General features: G+C 46.3%; 1 protein-coding gene across 1 annotated transcript; it reads left to right on the forward strand.

Moving 5' to 3' along the window:
• Positions 1-1,364: 1,364 nt before the first annotated feature.
• On the forward strand, positions 1,365-17,057 carry RARS (arginyl-tRNA synthetase; the record flags this gene model as incomplete). Its single annotated transcript, XM_010083964.1, has 15 exons — positions 1,365-1,391; positions 5,039-5,173; positions 5,605-5,793; positions 9,201-9,312; positions 10,323-10,423; positions 10,912-11,033; positions 11,356-11,476; positions 11,790-11,919; positions 12,250-12,354; positions 13,262-13,440; positions 13,983-14,092; positions 14,945-15,050; positions 15,493-15,665; positions 16,285-16,532; positions 16,908-17,057. Coding segments are annotated over 15 exons (1,968 nt in total), but the record flags the coding sequence as incomplete, so codon positions are not given.
• Positions 17,058-17,563: the final 506 nt, after the last annotated feature.

Below are 17,563 nucleotides of genomic sequence, written 5' to 3' on the forward strand. Positions count from 1 at the left end.
AAAACTTTAGAAGACAAGACGGGGCTGTCCCACACGGTGTGGGGTGTCACCGCCCCGGTTCCCGGCTGGTCCGGGAGCCCCGAGCAGCCAGGGCAGCGCCTTCAGAGGGGCTGTGAGGGCGGGGGCGCATGGCAGCTCTGGCTTTTTCAAACAGCGATGCGCATGGCAGCTCTGGCTTTCTCAAACAGCGTTACTGCAGCCATACGGTGCTTTGGGCTGTGGAAAGGGTGGTGACGGTCCCTTCTCTTTTCAGTGATTATAATAATAATTTAAAAAACCAGACTGTTAAGTCTGTCCTAATGAATGACCGATATTGACAATAGTAGAGTACAGAGGCAGCTTCGGGAAAGCCTTGAATCCTACACATTAACTTATCATATATTGCCCCAAGAGCGTGTAATTGAGAAATTCTGGGCATTTGGCTTGTGGTTTTTGCCTGCCATACACATGTGTACTTAAGTAACTTTTCGGTATGTTTGCTACTCACAGTTCAAACATGATAACCCCTGCCATAAAACACTGAGATAATAAATCTGTCTGCTGAATCTCTGCAACTCCTTTTTGCCTGTGTTTTTGTGTTTCTTCTTTGTAGCTGCTAGGAGAGGAAGGGCATCCTGGCTGTTCTGACAAGGTGGTTCTCCCTGTGCTGTCACTCCTATCTGGTCTTTAGTCCATAAATCCCAGTCACTGTGAAGCAAAGCAAGAGGGACAGTGTTCAGCTATTTAACTCCAGGAGGCTGAAGGATGCCATGTGGAATTACTGAGCCTGAATCTACCTGCTATCTTGCTCCCAGACACATGCTTCCTGGTGCCAGCTCCATCATGCCCTGGAGCCCTTTGCGAGATGGCTGTGGGAATCATTAGCTCTTCAGGAAAATATCCCAAAAAAGAACAAAGAGGGAGTGCAGAGTTATTGCACTGAGCTGGCTCAGCAAAGGTTTGGCAGAGCAGGAGCAGAGATAAAACTCTGCAGGAGGCAAAAAGGAGGGGAAGGAAGAGAGGTGCTTTGCTTCCTATGCCATGTTTTCTCAGGCCATTTTCTCTCCTTTCTTTTTTTTTATTATAATGATGGAGAAGAGCTCTATCACATTAAAGCCCAGAGACAGAAGCCTATTCAAGTTTCATGTTAATTCAGTGGGGTCTTTGGAAGGCATTCTTATCTGCTAAGAGAAAGTGTCAGGATGATTCTGGTCCTATTGAAAAAGCTGTAGTTTTTTTGTATTCACAGGTGAGGGGAAGATTTCTAGTGCTCAGCTGACCAAAGAGCCCTTGGAGATGTCAGCATGGCCTCATGTAATTCCCGCAGCTTCTCATGAGGTGGTCATCAGGTATGACCCTTTACTGACAAGTTGTGATATGTCCAGGGCTGTGCAGCTGGAATAATCCAGCGGGTGAGGCTTTATGTCCTGAACAGCAGCTTTTTCCTTCCTTTTCTCAGTGTTCCGTAGATCAGAGGTGTATTAGCGTTGTCTTCCTTCCTCACTTGGGTGGTACTGTGAGAGAGGAGTAACTAGGGGCATCGGTAGTCTAATGTAGTAGTTTTGTTCTTCAGAAAGAACGTAGGATTTCTAAAATCCCTTTAATAACATGTAGCACTCATAGATGATTTATTTACTAGAGAATTAGCTCTATCGCAGGTTTCTGTGGTAAGGGGCATTTATAACACACAAATATCTAAAGGAGTTTTTCAAGGTGAGCTCGAGAATATGGTTATGGCTACGGGGGTCATAGAATCATAGAATATCTCAAGTTGGAAGGGACCTGTAGGGATCATTGAGTCTCACTCCCTGCAGTTTTGGAGTTGTTAGCTGTACTCCACTGTCCCAGCCCACTCATCGTTTCTGGAGTTCAGTGTAATTGTTGTTGAGTTCAGGCTTTTCTGCTGGGTGATTTTGAATGAAAAGTTCCTGTCATCATCTGTATTAGCTGTTGATGAGTATAAAAAGGGAGACTTAAATGGCAGCAGTAATACTGGGGTAGGCATCCAGGCCACCGTGGTGAGACCTTTTGCTTTCAGTTCACACTCAAGTAACATAGGGACAGCTAGTGAAACTTTCTGAGAAGAGGAGCACAAAATGCGACAGTCTGGGCTGCCACCTTTGGCTTGGGCAAACCTGAAGTGAGGCCAGCCTGAGTGCCTGCTGTCTGCAGATGTCTGTGCTGTGAATGTGCTGGTTTGGTGCAGTCCTGGGAAAGAAGTAGATGAGATTTACTGAATGTTTCAGAATTGGTTTACAGTTTTTTTACCTCCTGGCCAAATCCATGCGATTAGGATACTGATTGTCACCCTGTATTTGTGTGGGAAAAGCTGTTTGGGCCAGATGTCTGCCCCAGGGTTCAGCGATTCCTGAGAACGCTTGTTCTGGGTTCTGGCCATGGATAAACCTCTTTCCTCATCCTCTCCTGTAGTCTGACAAATATGGACAGAAGCTCCAGTAAGATACCGGTCATCTCACCTCCTGTGAGTCTTAACTTGGGTGGCCAGAGATATTTGTGTTTATGGAGGACAATCCAAATCTAATTTCTGTTCTGAAAAGTTTGCTAATGGGAGTGAAATGTCTTGGTGGCTATAGTTTTAGGGGAATCTTTTAGTGCAGCAGATGTGTGAGCTGCTTGTTGGCTTGGATATGTAGTGACTTTAATCTCAAAAGCAGAATGCAAATTTCTGGATCTGGACAACATTTGTCCTCAATGCAAAAACTCTCCTAAGGGTCTTGCTAAGCTGTCCCGAAGCCGGTGACTTTGCTAGAGAGAAGGTAATACTGGGTGGACACAGAATTTACGGACACTAGGACTGTCGTAGTTGAACCCAGCCGGCACTAAGCACCACACAACCTCTTGCTCACTCCCTCTGGTGGGATGGGGGGAGAATCAGGAGGGTAAAAGTGAGAAAAGTTGTGGGCTGAGATGAAGCCAGGTTAACAGGTAAAGCAAAAGCCACGCACACGAGCAGAGTAAAAGGAGGAATTGATTCACCACTCCCCACGGGCAGGCGGGTGTTCAGCCCTCTCCAAGGCGGGTGTTCAGCCATCTCCAGGACTGCAGGGCTCCACCACGTGTAATGGTTACTGGGGAAGACAAACACCATCACTCTGAACGTCCCCCCCTCCCTTCTCCTTCCCCCAGCTTTATATGCTGAGCAGGACACCTTATGGTATGGGATATCCCTTTGGTCATTTGGGGTCAGGTGTCCTAGCTGTGTCCCCTCCCAGCCGCTTGTGCACCCCCAGCAACTGTGTGAGCCCTGCTCGGCAATAAGGGAACATCCCTGTGTGATAAACACTGCTTCCAGCACAAATCCAGAACACAGCCCCTTACCAGCTGCTGGGAGAAAATTAACTCTATCCCAGCCAAAACCAGCACAGTGATATTAAGAGTAGAAGATATCTTTGTGCTTTTCTTAAAGCACATTCTGGGGCTGGGGAGGTTGAGTTCTGCATGTCACTGCTCTGATGATCCTTTAAGTCAGTTTGTGGCAGTAGTGATTACTTAAAGTTACAGTGAAACAACTGCAAAACAATGCAATGACATCTCTCTCGTGTGCTTTTAAATTTGAAGGTCAGTCTGGAAATTTTTCAAATGGGTCTGTAGGTTGTATGAAATGATACCAGGTCAGGCCAGTAAGAAAAGTTGAAAATAAAAATGTATTTTCTGTTGGTTATATGGGGGAAAGTATGTATGTGTGTGGGAGAAAAGGTCTGGTTTTGGAGGGGGTCTGCCTTGGGTTATAAAAAGAAATAAGATACTACAAAAGGAAAAGCTGCAATGGACTGTTTGAAGTGAGTTATTTTTGAGCTACAGCTGTGCTTTTCAGTGATTTTAGTTGGCAAGATGCCAAACCAGAGATTTTGATAAGGTGTTTTTTTTCTCTAAGTCCTGTTTCTTCACATCTGAACCTGCAGGAAGCATCCTGTTCTCTTATAGCAGAGGAGACGTTGAGGCTGTAAAAGAAGCGTGCTGGAAACTGAAGGGCAAATGAATAATGACCTCAAAAGTCCTGATTTCCAGCTTGGTCCACATATAGGCCAATCGTATGAGTGTTTTGACTCAATTTAGGTTTTTTGAGCATCTGCAGTTAGTTGCAGTGGCGTTTGCGGGAGCTGTTGTTCAGGTGAACATATAAGACCAGAAGATTCAATAGCCTAATTTTTTGCCTTAATTAAATATTCTGGTTGTTTCAAGAGCAGCAAAGTAAGTGGGCCCTTTTTCATAAGGTTTGGTGGCCTGTTTGACTGCAATAGTAGCCTGAGCTGCCTCCTGCTATGGGAGTTGTGGTAGCAGAAAGCCCGGACGGGTCAGGTGAGGGGCTGGCGAGGGAGGGTGGTGAGCGCCTGGCAGCCTCTCCCTCCGGAGCAGCATGGAGCTGCTTCCATTTTCAGACTTCTGTTTGTGAGCCAGGTTTGTGGCTGATGGGCACAAAGCTTATTATGGGGGAGGACAAGAGGTGGACAACAGAGATGAAATGCCAGATATTTGGTTTCTTTAGGGGTTGGGCTGAGAAAAATCACTGCTGCTTTCAGCAGCTTCCAGCTCTTGGGCTAGGGCTGCCTGGTGAAGCATTTGTCTGTGCCCCGGGCTGTGAAGTCTGGAAGTTGGTGTTTGAGCTTGCTGGGGTTGTGGTTTCATCCTCTGGAAGAGAAACTGGCCTGTGAGATGGTGAAACTGGCTGGTGGAAGCTTTAGGAAATTTTGAGTGAAAACATTTGACTTCTTTATTAGATTAAAAGAAGCTGGACAAAGTGCTTATTTTGGGAATATCTTTTATTAGCATGACCTGTTGTCTTTCTTGCTCTTCTGTCTTAATATTAGTGAGATTATTATCTCACTGACTTTTTTAAAGACTGTTTCAGAGTCCCTGTTTTTGACACAAATAGAAACAACCTTTAAACATTAATTATTTGGAATTATTCAGCCTACATGTCATTGCTTTTTATGAGGCAAAGCTAAAACTGTATCTGAGATCTTGCAGCCCCTCACATTTTGTCCGTCCACTCCAAGAATTACTGTGTGACAGTTTAACAGTTTAATGTGCTTTTCAGGAAAACGAGATCAAGTTGTTAACTGCAGAAATTGAGCGTCTGAAGAACTTTGGATGCTTGGGAGTCTCCCCGAGTTTGGAAGGGTTGCGAGACGAAAACGCAAAACTTAAGTATCGGTTAAATTTCCTTCGAAAGGTAAGGGAATAAAGAATTAATGCTGTAGCATGTGTTTTTTGTTCTCATTAGGACAGACTAAATAAATTATGTTGTTTTGTTACAGCTAGCGGTGTGTGACAGCATGCTCACTCTGCATTCTGATGCCTTAATTGTTGGTGGCACATCAGATATTGCTTGGTTAGTCATGTAACGGGCAGCCCAGCTGAGGTCTCTGCCAGGATCACTGACAAAGCTCTGAGAAGTAATGCAGGGGAAGTGTTTGTGCTGGGAGGTTCAAAGGGAGAAGCAGCTCTTGAGTCACGTGGTTTTTATACTGTATATGTCGCTTCTGTGCCTAGAGGTGTCAGCCAGATCTGTCAGCCATGCTTTGCCAGGTGGCCAAGGAAAAAAGTGGGATGTAATGTCTCCTCAAATGCTGTAATTTAGCCTTCTGGATTTTCTTTTTTCAGAGCCTTCAAGAGGAGAGGAGTAAAACAACAAAAAGCATGATTAATATCAACAGCCATCTTCAGGAGATCTTTGGAGCTGCTATTCAGGCTGCTTACCCAGACTTAGAAAACCCTCCACTAGTGGTGACACCAAGTCAGCAGCCCAAGTTTGGGGATTACCAGTGTAACAGTGCCATGGGCATAACACAGGTAAATCTGAAGGATTTTGCAAAGAGAAGAAAAAATTAGAATGTTGTCTGTTGGAAGCTAAGATAGCACAGCGAGAGTTGCAATACTGGACCTGTTTCAAGCTTGTTGCAGGCTTCTGGGCTGAGAATTCAGTAGTATCTAGATGGCATTTTAGGGGAAGCATTAGCCTTCACAGAGCAGACTTTTAGACCACTGTTTAGATGACCAGTATGAGAGAGTTACATGTGTGTCACACAGGAAAACTGCTCAGTTCATGGGATCAAAATCAAATCAGTATTTAAGTGCTGCATTGATTTACTAACGATGTGCAATTAACTACCAATTAGTGATCTATATGTTTGGAACTAATATCAGCAAAACAATAAATCACAATTCTGGACAGTTACAACATGTTGATAACACCTACAAATCTCTAAATGCTCTTCTGTAACGCCAGGGAAGTATGTTGTCCCCACCCAGGTTTGCACAGAGTTATGTGCATACACTCGCCCTTCTCACGGGGCAGGGGTGTTACAAACACACGCCCCATCTCTGCGGGGGTGGGCTCCCCTCATTACACACATCTCAACATTTTCAGTTCTGTGACAAATGCTCTTTCAGACAGATTTGAGTGCTCTATTCCACACACTTTGTGCTCTATTCTACACCCTTTGTGCTCTTGTTCCTATCTTACTGGCTGTTGGTATCCAGGCATTTGCTGAGGGGAGGCTGTGTGGGCATCTCCATGTCTATGGTTGGTTGCATCTATATTTTCTTTTAAATGAGCAAGAAGCAGGAAACATGGGGGCTTTGTTTTGATGGTCTGATCTTGGAGGTTTTCAGGCAACTGTAAGAATGGTTCCACTTTACAGAATACCTGTTAAGTGCGTGCAAAGGAAGGAGTGGGGGTTTTTAACCTGGCTAGTATCAACAGTTACTTTGAAAATGATGGCACTGCTGCTGTCTGGAAAATAATTTGGGCAAAGAGGACCCTGACAGAATAAGAGACACTTCAGGAGTTGCTCAGTGGGCTGGGACTATGCTGAAGTAACACCACTCTAGCCTAGGTGCTAAAGTGCCCACACTTTCAATGCATTGATGCTTTTGTGTGAATAGGTGAACTCTTTGTAATTACAGATCTTGTATTTTGCAGTCTCAGCAGGAGTGTTCTGTTGTCAATTCACCTTTATTAATCTGTTAGACTGGTAGTCTTGACATTGAACTTGCACTGACACTGATGGAATTCTGCTCTCCCTGGCTGTCGGTATCTGCAGCCGCTCTGTCTGTTGCCCTGCCACAGTGAGTCTGACTCCTGGGCAGCATCGATACGTGCCAGCCAGCAGGCTCTTGGTCGGAAGTGCCAAGGCAGAAACAGCCTTCACAAATATGTGTCGTCTTCCCTTGCTCTTGTGAGCATATTGTGACTGGGCTCCAGCCAGAGGAGCACGCTGGGTGACTGCACTGACACGAGCTTTCAGAGCTTTGGCATTTTTTTGACCGCTGCTTTACCCCAATTAAGTCGCAGTTGGGATTCTCAAGCAGTCCTGGCTTCTCAGTGTCGACGTTGTGCACATAATTCGGTGTCTGAAAAGCCCCTGTCAAGCCAGGGTTTCAAGTTCCAGATTGTCAGCTGTACTGGTGAATAAGGGTTCCTAGAACTGGACTATAGAGCTTGTTCCCTGGAAAGACACGCCGTATACGCCAGGACCGAGCTTGGCAGTACCCACACATGCAGCACACTCAGAACACAGCAGAGCCAGGGGATGCAGTGCAGTCGTTTCCCTCTGAGAGCAGCAGGTTCTGTACTTTCTGTCAGCCCGAGTTCTAGGAAGTTGGCTGTGGGGCACGTCTCCAATAGAGCCCTGCTCCCCCAGGGTGTCCCCTGCGCAGAGCTGGAACACCGGTCACCAGACTGCCCGAGGAGCAGGAGGGGCCCTGATGCACAGCACTAGTACAGTAGTACCAGTAGTACGTGCCAGGCAGCAGCCTCTCCCTGCAGTGCACCCATGTGGAAACAGCCCTCACAAATGCAGATTGTTGTCCTGGGAGCTCGTTAGCATATTAACGCCTGGGGTTCGAGCCAGGAGCTTTGCTTGCTCCTTAGAGTAATAGGAGTACGGTGACTGATTCTGGAATGGTTCAGATAACATGCCTGTAATCTGCTATAGCATGCCTGTAATCTGCTTTTACATTTATGTTCCCTGTAGTTTGCACTTTCAGTAGCATTAAAGGCCACAGAGGTTTTCTTTTTTTGGCTGTTCTAAGCCCTTACCATCTTGTAAGGATCCTGTTATGATCACCTGTATGACAGGTTAAACAGGAAGCTGAAACTGAAGTAGAAATCACGTTTTGCAGCAGTCTGCGAGTTAGGAAATACAAGCAGTAGTGAGTGTAAATTCTGAATTGACAGAGGTGCGTGCTCTTTGTGGCCTGGATGGGGGTGAGGTGATAGATTATTTTCAGACACGTCACAGCTAGAAAGTCGTGCTCAGAAACAAATAGTTGTGGTAATTTTATACAGTGTGAGTGTAGTGTTTTGCAAGGGACAGGTTAGGCTAGCTCCCAAGAATCCTCCTGAAGGATGCTTTTTAAGATTTGCAAAAACCTACGTGAGAAGATGCTTTGGGAATGGACAGAGAAATTGTGGAATTGGACTAGATGATCTGTGACAGTCCCTTCCAACCTAAGCCATTCTGATCCTATCATGTGAACTTGCATGGTGTTTTTGCAGTGCCTCAGAGTGGGCCGTTTCTGTCTGGAGGGAAAAGGAGAGCTACTTTATCAGCAGTTTTTCTGATGCTCTTTGAAGAAAATTGGGCAATGTTAGGATTATCTTTGGTTGCTTGGGTCGTTTGGTTTTATTTATTTATTAATTTACTTATTTATTTAGCGTCTAAGGTAGGACTGAAGGCAGTTTGCTTTGGTTGCTTTTAATCATAAATCAGCAGCTGTGCTCTGAAACCACACTCCGCACCTACTGGAAGCCCAGTTCAGAACTTCAAATATGAATGCTAGCAGAGCTGAGGATACCCATGAGACTGGTGAAGAAGCAATGTGAAGGACTGTGCCAGCTCTGTTGATTTTTAAAGAATTTGTCCCTTTTACTAGCTTCCAGAAATACAAATTTATCAGACCACTTAACAGCTTTGAAAACTGACCTGGGAGATTTTCTTTTGATATAGAAACTACCCTTTAATTGCTTTTAGCAGAAGGGAGTGAACGTGTGGGGTCTAATTAGACTTCTGCTGTGTAGAAAGAGCTGATTTAATCTGTAAGATTTGCTAGAGATGTTTTTCTTTGTGTGTGTCTCTGCATTTTGAAGCTAAAGAACCATGGAGATCTTTCAGTGACACAGTATCTATGTTTTCTGTTTCACTCTGTAGAATGTTTTGGAGGATTGAATGTTAATTGATCTTCTTGTGTTTCAGATACTGCTCAAAACCAAGGAGCAGAAGGTTAGCCCAAGAGAAATCGCTGAGAAAATATCAAAAAATATTCCTGCCAACGAATGCATTGAGAAGGTTGAAATTGCCGGTCCTGGTAAGATACTTCCATGTTACACGCTTTGTATGTTTTAAAGCTGATAGGGCGATTTTATACTGCATGGTGATCAGGGAAGCTGAGTTAAGTTCTACTGTTTTGTAATTTAAAACTGCAGTTAAAGGGTGAATTAGCCTCTTCTCTCTTGGTTAGCTTTGTAGCCCTCAGACTTGTGCAGAAGCAGAAAACCTACCTCAGTATTAGAATCGGGAAGTGCAATCCTGAGCCCTTTAGTGAGCAGTTTTTCCACCGATCCTTAAGGGACCAGCTTTTCCCCTTCCAATGTTGGTGATGGGTATCAGGCCACAATCGTGAACTCACAGCAAAAATTGATACACCCTTCTCACTGTTGCTTCCATGGTGAGGAGACCTTGTCCTCTCAGCACTGAGATGCTGGAGTAGGAGGGGGGTTATTAATTGCTGCATGTTTTGTCCCTGTGACCCAGGAAGAAATAAAAGGGCTCATATTCCTTAGGGCTTCAGCATAAACACAAAAATCACATGGCATAGCCCTTGGAGTGCTTTGTTCATGAGCTCCATGAAGCAGCAGTAAAATAGTGTCATCCCACAAGCATGGATTATCCCAGGTGAAATTTATGTTTTAGGATATTAATTTAAACAAATTAGACAAAGCAGTATGTGTTTTTGCTTTCTGCAAACGCTAGCAAGATTATTTATTTTCTCATTTTAAAAAAAAGTTTTTATAAATTCACCCTTGAGTGACAATGTGCAAAAAAGGAGTTACTTCAGTGGACTAGCTTGCAGCATCTCACTCCTGCAGTGAAGGTGATAGTGGCGTGGAATAGACTCTTGTGATCTGGGAACAGAAGTTGTCTTGTAGTGACAGCTTTGTTGATCTGTTGCTGAAATTTTTTTTTGTTTTGTCAAGCTAACTTCATATGCTCTTGTCCTTGATGCAAGGAGACAGAAATCCAAGGGGGAAGGAAACAAAAAGTGGCTTAAGGCACTTGTGCAGCCCTAGCACTCATTGCTGGTTTTCTCCTCTCAAGGTTTTATCAATGTCCACTTGAGAAAGGATTTTGTGTCAAAGCAGCTGAGCAGTTTACTGATCAACGGAGTTCAACCACCACCCATTGACAAAAGGAAAAAGGTACGGCAGTAAGTGCGTAGGCATCCTGTGCCCACATAGATGACGTGCTGGACAGCAGGTAGCTTTGCCATTCCCCGCCGAAGCGATTTGTTGAGCAGATGGCCACACCAGCTGGCTGTCACAGCAGTGTGAATGGGATGTGACTCAGGGACTGGGGACCATGGGGTAGGCCGCGTGTACCTGATGTGGGTGCTGGTGGGTGAGGGACAGGGCTCCCCAGGGATGGCATGGTGGGCCTGGGTCAGTCCGGGAGTGACCCCTGAGCCTCTGCTGGGTGGGTGCACAGAGCCCCGGGCTGGACGCCTGCTCTGATGTCCCCCCAGGCCTTCTCTGTCACTGCATGCTGTTGGCAGCAAAGAGTGTGAGGGTCAGTGGAGGTGAGCCTTGCTGGCCCCCGACCCCCACCCAACAAAACCCAGATTAAACACAAGGGGTGTAGTAATGACTGCTGCCTGTTATTCCTTTTTCCCTTTGGTACCGTGTTGAAGGTGGTGATGGATTTTTCATCCCCTAACATTGCAAAGGAGATGCATGTTGGCCACCTGCGGTCTACTATCATTGGAGAAAGCATGAGCCGGCTGTTCGAATTTGCAGGTCATGATGTTTTGAGGTGAGCATCGATTTTTGGGTGTGGTGGGCTTGTTTGGCTAAATTTGTGCAGTATCTTTCTCTATGCTTTGGTCTGTATTGGTCTTTTTTTATAAGCACATAACAAATAATCTTTTATGGGTAGAAAACTACTAAGCTGAGCAAGTATAGCAGGGTCAAGATGGGCAGCAGCTTCATTGCAGTGAAACCGGGGGGGCTTGCCAGGTTTTGGTTTCTGGTATTATGTGTGTTTCTTATTTTAGAATATATATTTTTTTAAATGTGTGTATTGTAAAGCATATGTTTGAGAAATCATTATTATTGTACTCTTTGATTGCTTTAAGGTTAAACCATTTAGGAGATTGGGGCACCCAGTTTGGAATGCTCATTGCTCACCTCCAAGACAAATTTCCAGATTACTTAACTGTTTCTCCTCCTATTGGGGATCTCCAAGCTTTTTACAAGGTATTTGTAGCAAATAAGTGTGATATTTATGTCAACATCTGAAAGCAGATTGAGGAGCTTTACAAATTGCAGCGTAGTTTTGGAGAAACAAAAGAATTGAATCACTGTTAATAGATTATTGCAATAACTTGACACTGAGTAATGAACTGCAGTACCTGGCATTGAGTTGTCTGTATGAGGCAGGATTAAAGGACTTTGTAAGCATGCTGCCTCTCCATCCTTTGAGATGAGCGTGCCCGGGGGGCCTGTTATGAATGTGAGCTTGTTTCGGGGGAGAAAGAGGTGCTTTTACGTGTGGTGTGTTTTACTGTAGGAATCCAAGAGGAGGTTTGACACAGAGGAGGAATTTAAGAAACGTGCCTACCAATGTGTGGTGCTGCTACAGAGCAAAAACCCGGACTTCATTAAAGCATGGCAACAGATCTGTGACGTGTCGCGGAAAGGTAACTTATGCCAGATTCGGAAATATGTCTCAGCAGTAGAACAGCGTGGCCTTCCTCACCTTTATGTCTGAGTCCCTCCTCTACTTTTCTTTTGAAAATCACTGCCACACTGCTATGAGAAATTTAAAGAAAAAGCTGATACAACCAAGGTACTGGGCTGTCTGTGGAAGCTTTCAGTGAAATCTTTTGTCTCTTGAGTCATAGTCTGATGGCTTCACCAAGAGATGGAAAATGCCTTTAGGGACTTGCTGTGCCCATTGGTCAACATATGCCACTAATTCCCACTGTGTGCATTTAATGGAAGTATTTTGTTTTGTTTCCCTCCTCAAGACTTCCAGAAAATCTACAACTGCTTGGACATCACGCTCATAGACAGAGGAGAATCATTCTATCAGGAGATGATGAAAGACATTGTCAAAGAATTTGAGGATAAAGGTGAGGCTTTTGGTCTCGGAGTCAGAAATTCTGTAGCTGTCAGGATGAGCGAGGTAACTTTGCTCCTGTTCAGTGAAGTTGCATGTTCCCCACCCTTGCTTTTTTCAGACATGTTTCCCGAGTGGATCTTTTGTGGCTTTTCCTCACAGTTCTGTATTAGCATAATTGATTCTTACACGTGTCATTCCAGAAAGCTTGACTCTTTATTGCTGACACCAACAGCAGTTTGTCTGTGGTATTTGGAGACAATAGCGAAGGTACTATTGGAATTTATTCTCGCCTTGGTAAATAGTCAAGGAGCAATGTGTGACAGACTTCCTGGTCTTAGTGTTGTGGCTGTATGGGAACTTTGAGAAATCTCTGTGAAGACAGTGCCATTTTTGGATCAGGTTGATTTTGAGACTGGCAAGAAGCCAAATGGAGCATAAGAAGTCTCTGGTTTTATGTGTTCCTGTCTGGATTTGGCAGTTCTTGGTCTCACCATCTGAAGTGTTCTGACTAGTCTTTGAAAGACTTTGTGCTAAGTCCTCATTGCATCTCCATAGAGTTTCTGTTGCCTTTAATGCAATGCTTTGTGGTGCTGGTTTTGTGACCGTAAAGGTGGATCTGGATGGCAGCAACAGGAGTTTGTAAATCCAATTAGGTCTTTTCTGGGAAGGCCAGATCTGTACAGATCTATTTCTTGTGCGTAGTCTTGAGTTCTGGAAGTGCAGAACAGAATGTGACTTGGTTGGCGAGGGAGTTCTCATTTAGGTTTTTTCATATTTTGAGCCACTAATTATTTGATAATGTGAGTGCATGGCTTTTTCTTTCTGGTAGCATCCGGGGAGAGAAGTGTTTCTGCCTGCGTGGGCCCACAAGCCTCCCTGTGCAATGCAACACAGAACGTTTTCCATTGCTTTTCTAGGATTTGTCCAGGTTGATGATGGCCGGAAGATTGTGTTTGTCCCAGGTTTCCCTGTCCCATTGACGATCATGAAATCAGACGGCGGTTACACATACGACACATCTGACTTAGCTGCTCTTAAACACAGGCTGTGTGAAGAGAAGGCCGATGTCATTATTTATGTTGTCGATAGTGGCCAGGTGAGTATGCCACCCTCTGCTCTCACTGCTGGTGCAGATGAACAGAAAGTGTGTTAAATGACGGATGCAACAGTAATGTAGGTAGAATTCCATAGGGTTTTGAGTTGGTTGACATATTTACTCTTGTCCTTACTGGTGTAATGGTAAATCTAGTTTAGTGGCTGGCGGTCTCCATGGAGAGCCCCTAGAAGTGATTGATTAGGGAGAGACCCAGTTACCACTGGAGGTGAATGAAGCCTGAATCTCAGTAGATGAGTCTGGAATGAGATCAGTCCTGCTTATGCTTGGGCCTCTCCTTACCGGAGGAGGTGGAGTTGGCAGCTCTGTATCTGAGCGGTGTTGGGAATTTGACAGTTGCTGCTTCCATGAGCCAGGAAAGCTCTTTGAAAGGTTGAATTTTCTGATGTGGAATTTGTCTGTGGAGCTAGAAACATTTTAAGTCTCATTGTGAAAGCAGCACTGTGAAGGAGATACAGATGGGAAGACAACTTTTGCCTGGAGGAGCGGGTTAAGAACCAGTTGTTGGTATTTGTTCCTTGCAGTCGGTGCATTTCCAAACAATTTATGCAGCTGGACAGATGATGGGCTGGTATGATCCCAAAGTAACCAGAGTGGCCCATGCCGCGTTCGGAGTGGTGCTGGGAGAAGACAAGTAAGTCTTTGGATATTTTTTTTCCTCTGTATGTGTTCTGAAGAGGATGTTTGAGTTGCTTTTGTTTGTTGACAAGTATGTATGTGACATGCCAAAAAAAAAAAAAAAGGCACCACATTCCACACTGTTATTTGTAACTGCGTCATTTCACTGTGTGTCATGGTCCTGGATCCACATAGTCACTGGTGCTGTGGTCAGGTTCCCTCCTGGGCCTGGCATCTGCTGCCTGGCATCTGGGGAGAGGCACTGGGAACTGGTGGAAGTGCAGTGGAAGCTGATGTGAATACTGGCAGATGGCAACGGTAAAGGCCATGATTTCCATTATTTTTTACCTGCCTCATGGTACATGAAATGAAAGTTGGGAAAAGAACCTCTGTGTCCTGGTCTGCAGGCCAGGTCTTTGTGCTCCAGAGTTGTTCCTGCGTCTCTGTGAAGGTGTGGTTACACCAGTGCGCTCTGACCGCCAGGTGCCATTGCAGACTGGGAGATTTTGCTGTATGTTTGTTACAAAACTCAAGGTGAAATGGGCTGGGCAGGGGTCTGGCACTGCTATTGTGTCCTGCCTCATGTCTGGAACTGGGACAGTTCTGACTGCTGGAGCCTTCCTGGTCACCGCTCCCAGCCCTGTTTTCTCAGTTTTGTAGCTGCCCATGTGATGTCAGTTTCTTCAGTACGGAGGTATTTGTGGCATGTGCTTTTTTAATAAGCCACAAGGTGTGAGCAGTGGAAATCTCTGCAGGAAGTTTTGATGCGTGATGTCCTGGATCTGCCTGGTTACACGTGGCGCCCTAGGCAGAGGGTGCGAGTGTTTTGCCTCTCATGCAGGTGATCATTTTGGCTATGTGTTTTCAGGAAGAAGTTCAAAACTCGTTCAGGGGATACAGTGCGTCTTATAGATCTGCTGGAAGAAGGGCTGAAGCGAGCGATGGACAAGCTGAAAGACAAGGAACGGGACAAGGTAGTTGTGACAGATTGCTTATCTTTCCTGAGAACTGATGAGTTTATGAGTGTTTGGACCGTCCAAAATATTCTATAAAGGCAGGAGGGCCACCTGTTTGTTACGTGTACTCGCAGTTTGTAAGAAGCAGGAGCCCAGTGTGAGTGTCAGAGCTGTATGGCAGATAGTGCATCTTCAGAGGTAGAGGGAGCCAGCCTTACCGGTGAGGGCAGCACTGCTGTTTGATTGCAAGAGAAGGGAGGGGCGGATGTGGGGTTGTCTAGTGCCCTGAGGTGGAAAGGTGTGTGTGAGCCTTTCATCGAGTACTCTGTGGGTAAAACCCCCTCACCAGCCTGGGCTTTTCGCTTGAGCCATGCCAAGTGGTGAAGGCTGCGGGTTGCAGTTTGTGATGCCAACATAGAATTCTTTTTCTTGACTGTTACCTGTTTTGAAATTGCAACAGGTCCTCACACCAGAAGAGCTGAAAGCTGCCCAGATGTCAGTCGCTTTTGGATGTATTAAATATGCAGATCTCTCCCACAACAGACTAAACGATTATGTCTTCTCCTTTGACAAGATGTTGGATGACCGAGGAAATACAGCTGCTTATTTGCTGTATGCCTTCACACGGATCAGGTAGGTTGAGTGTGCTGGGAGTCCCTTGGAGTTGGTCTCTAATGGTCTCTGCATCTTTATCACAAAGGGAGATGTGAGGAAAGGGGTGACTTCAGTTGCATCAGCGCTGTTAGGGGCAGTTGAGAGAAGCCAGCTACACTGGTATGTGCCATAGGCAAGATTTTGTCATTGGAAATGGTGTCCTCTGCTGTCTGAAACAGAGCTCCTCTGCGACACGCATCCCGGGCTTTTAGCTAGCAGGGAGGGAACTGTGGGAGTTTCTGGTAATTCCGTTAGAGGATTTAGGTGGCTGCAGAGGGGTGAGCCTGTGTTCCAGCAGCTGCTCACCTCAGGTGTTGCTGTACCCAACAGTTTTTCTGTCACTCTGAGCCCTGGTTTGCTTGGCAAAATCAGCTGTGCCCAGAGCACATCCTTCCCTATTCCCCTGCAAAGCTTGTTGGATTGCTCTGAGGGCAGTGCCTCCGTGTGTGTTCCTGGGCGTGATTGCTGTCTGCTGGCCGGGTAACCCAGGACTGGGCAAGTGAGATGAGCGGGTGGTCTGCGCTAGCCCTGAGACTGACCCTAGGGCAGGTTGAGCAGCAGGACCCTCACAAGCAGAGTGTGTTTTGGATCATTTCAGGGCCATTGCTCGCCTGGCCAATATTGACGAGCAGATGCTGCGGAAGGCAGCCAGGGAGGAGGTGCTCATCCTTGACCATGAGAAGGAGTGGAAGCTGGGCAAGTGCATCCTGAGGTTCCCTGAGATCTTGCAGAAGATCTTAGATGACTTGTTGTTGCACACGCTCTGTGACTACCTCTATGAGCTGGCCACCACCTTCACTGAGTTCTACGACAACTGCTACTGCGTTGAGAAGGACAGGCAGACTGGTGAGTGTCGACCCAGGAGTGCTGTGTGCCTGTGTCACATACCGCAGTACAGGCAATCTGTGGGGTGTTTCCCGGTGCTGTTGTCACACTACTTGCTGCTGCTGCACATCAAGTGTTTTCCATGTGGGAGGACTGAAGGTGGCTGGCACAGCCTGTGCCATTGTCTGCCTGTGAAGCGGCAGGGTTGAGTAGAGAGTTGGGAGCAACGAGGCACGTGGAAACACGAGGGCTGGTCAGTCTGCCTGGCCTGAGGAGAACGGGACGGGGCTCAGTGTGCCCAGCCCCAGGGCCAGGGTGTGGGGGGCCGGGTTTCCTCTGGGAAGGGCAACGTTAGCTCTGAGCAGCTGCTCCAGCTCCCACGTCGGTGTTTTGCAGGCCAGATCGTGAAGGTGAACATGTGGAGGCTGCTGCTGTGCGAAGCCACTGCCACTGTTATGGCCAAAGGATTCGACATCCTGGGGATTAAGCCTGTGCAGAGGATGTAGCTGTGCCCTGTGGGGTGACAATAAAGGGACTAAACAACTGGAGGTATCTGTGTCTGTTGGGGTGGGGTTGTGGTAAGGGAAGATGGTCTAGGGGAGCAGCACCCCCTTAGGAGAGGAAGGAAGGAAGGAAGGCGTGAAAGGCAAGGAGGAAGTAAGGGAAGAAGGAAAGAAGGGAGGAAGGGTGGGAGGGAGGAAGGGAGAGAGCAGGAGCATGGCTTCAGAAGCCACAGGTGAAGAGGCAGACAAGAGGGGCCATGGGTGCAGCTCAGAGCAATTCTCTGTGCAGGAACCAAACCCCACAGGCCCATGCCCAGGGCTACTCTGTTTCAGTCTGCAAAGTTTAAGACCTGAGAACACCCCAGAACCCCTCCAGGAAACCCTCCAACCACAGTACAATCACCCACACTCCCAGAGCCAGCCTTACTCTGATGACTCCCACCATCCTCTTTACCTTATTTGCCAGGTGTGAGCAGGGAGCCAAGCATCTCATCCCAGCGCAGCAGTGCGAGGCCCTGGCACTCAGGATGCTTGTCTCATGGAAGCTGT

The sequence above is a fragment of the Pterocles gutturalis genome, unplaced genomic scaffold (assembly GCF_000699245.1).
Source record: "Pterocles gutturalis isolate BGI_N339 unplaced genomic scaffold, ASM69924v1 scaffold18640, whole genome shotgun sequence".
NCBI classification, from domain to species: domain Eukaryota; kingdom Metazoa; phylum Chordata; class Aves; order Pterocliformes; family Pteroclidae; genus Pterocles; species Pterocles gutturalis.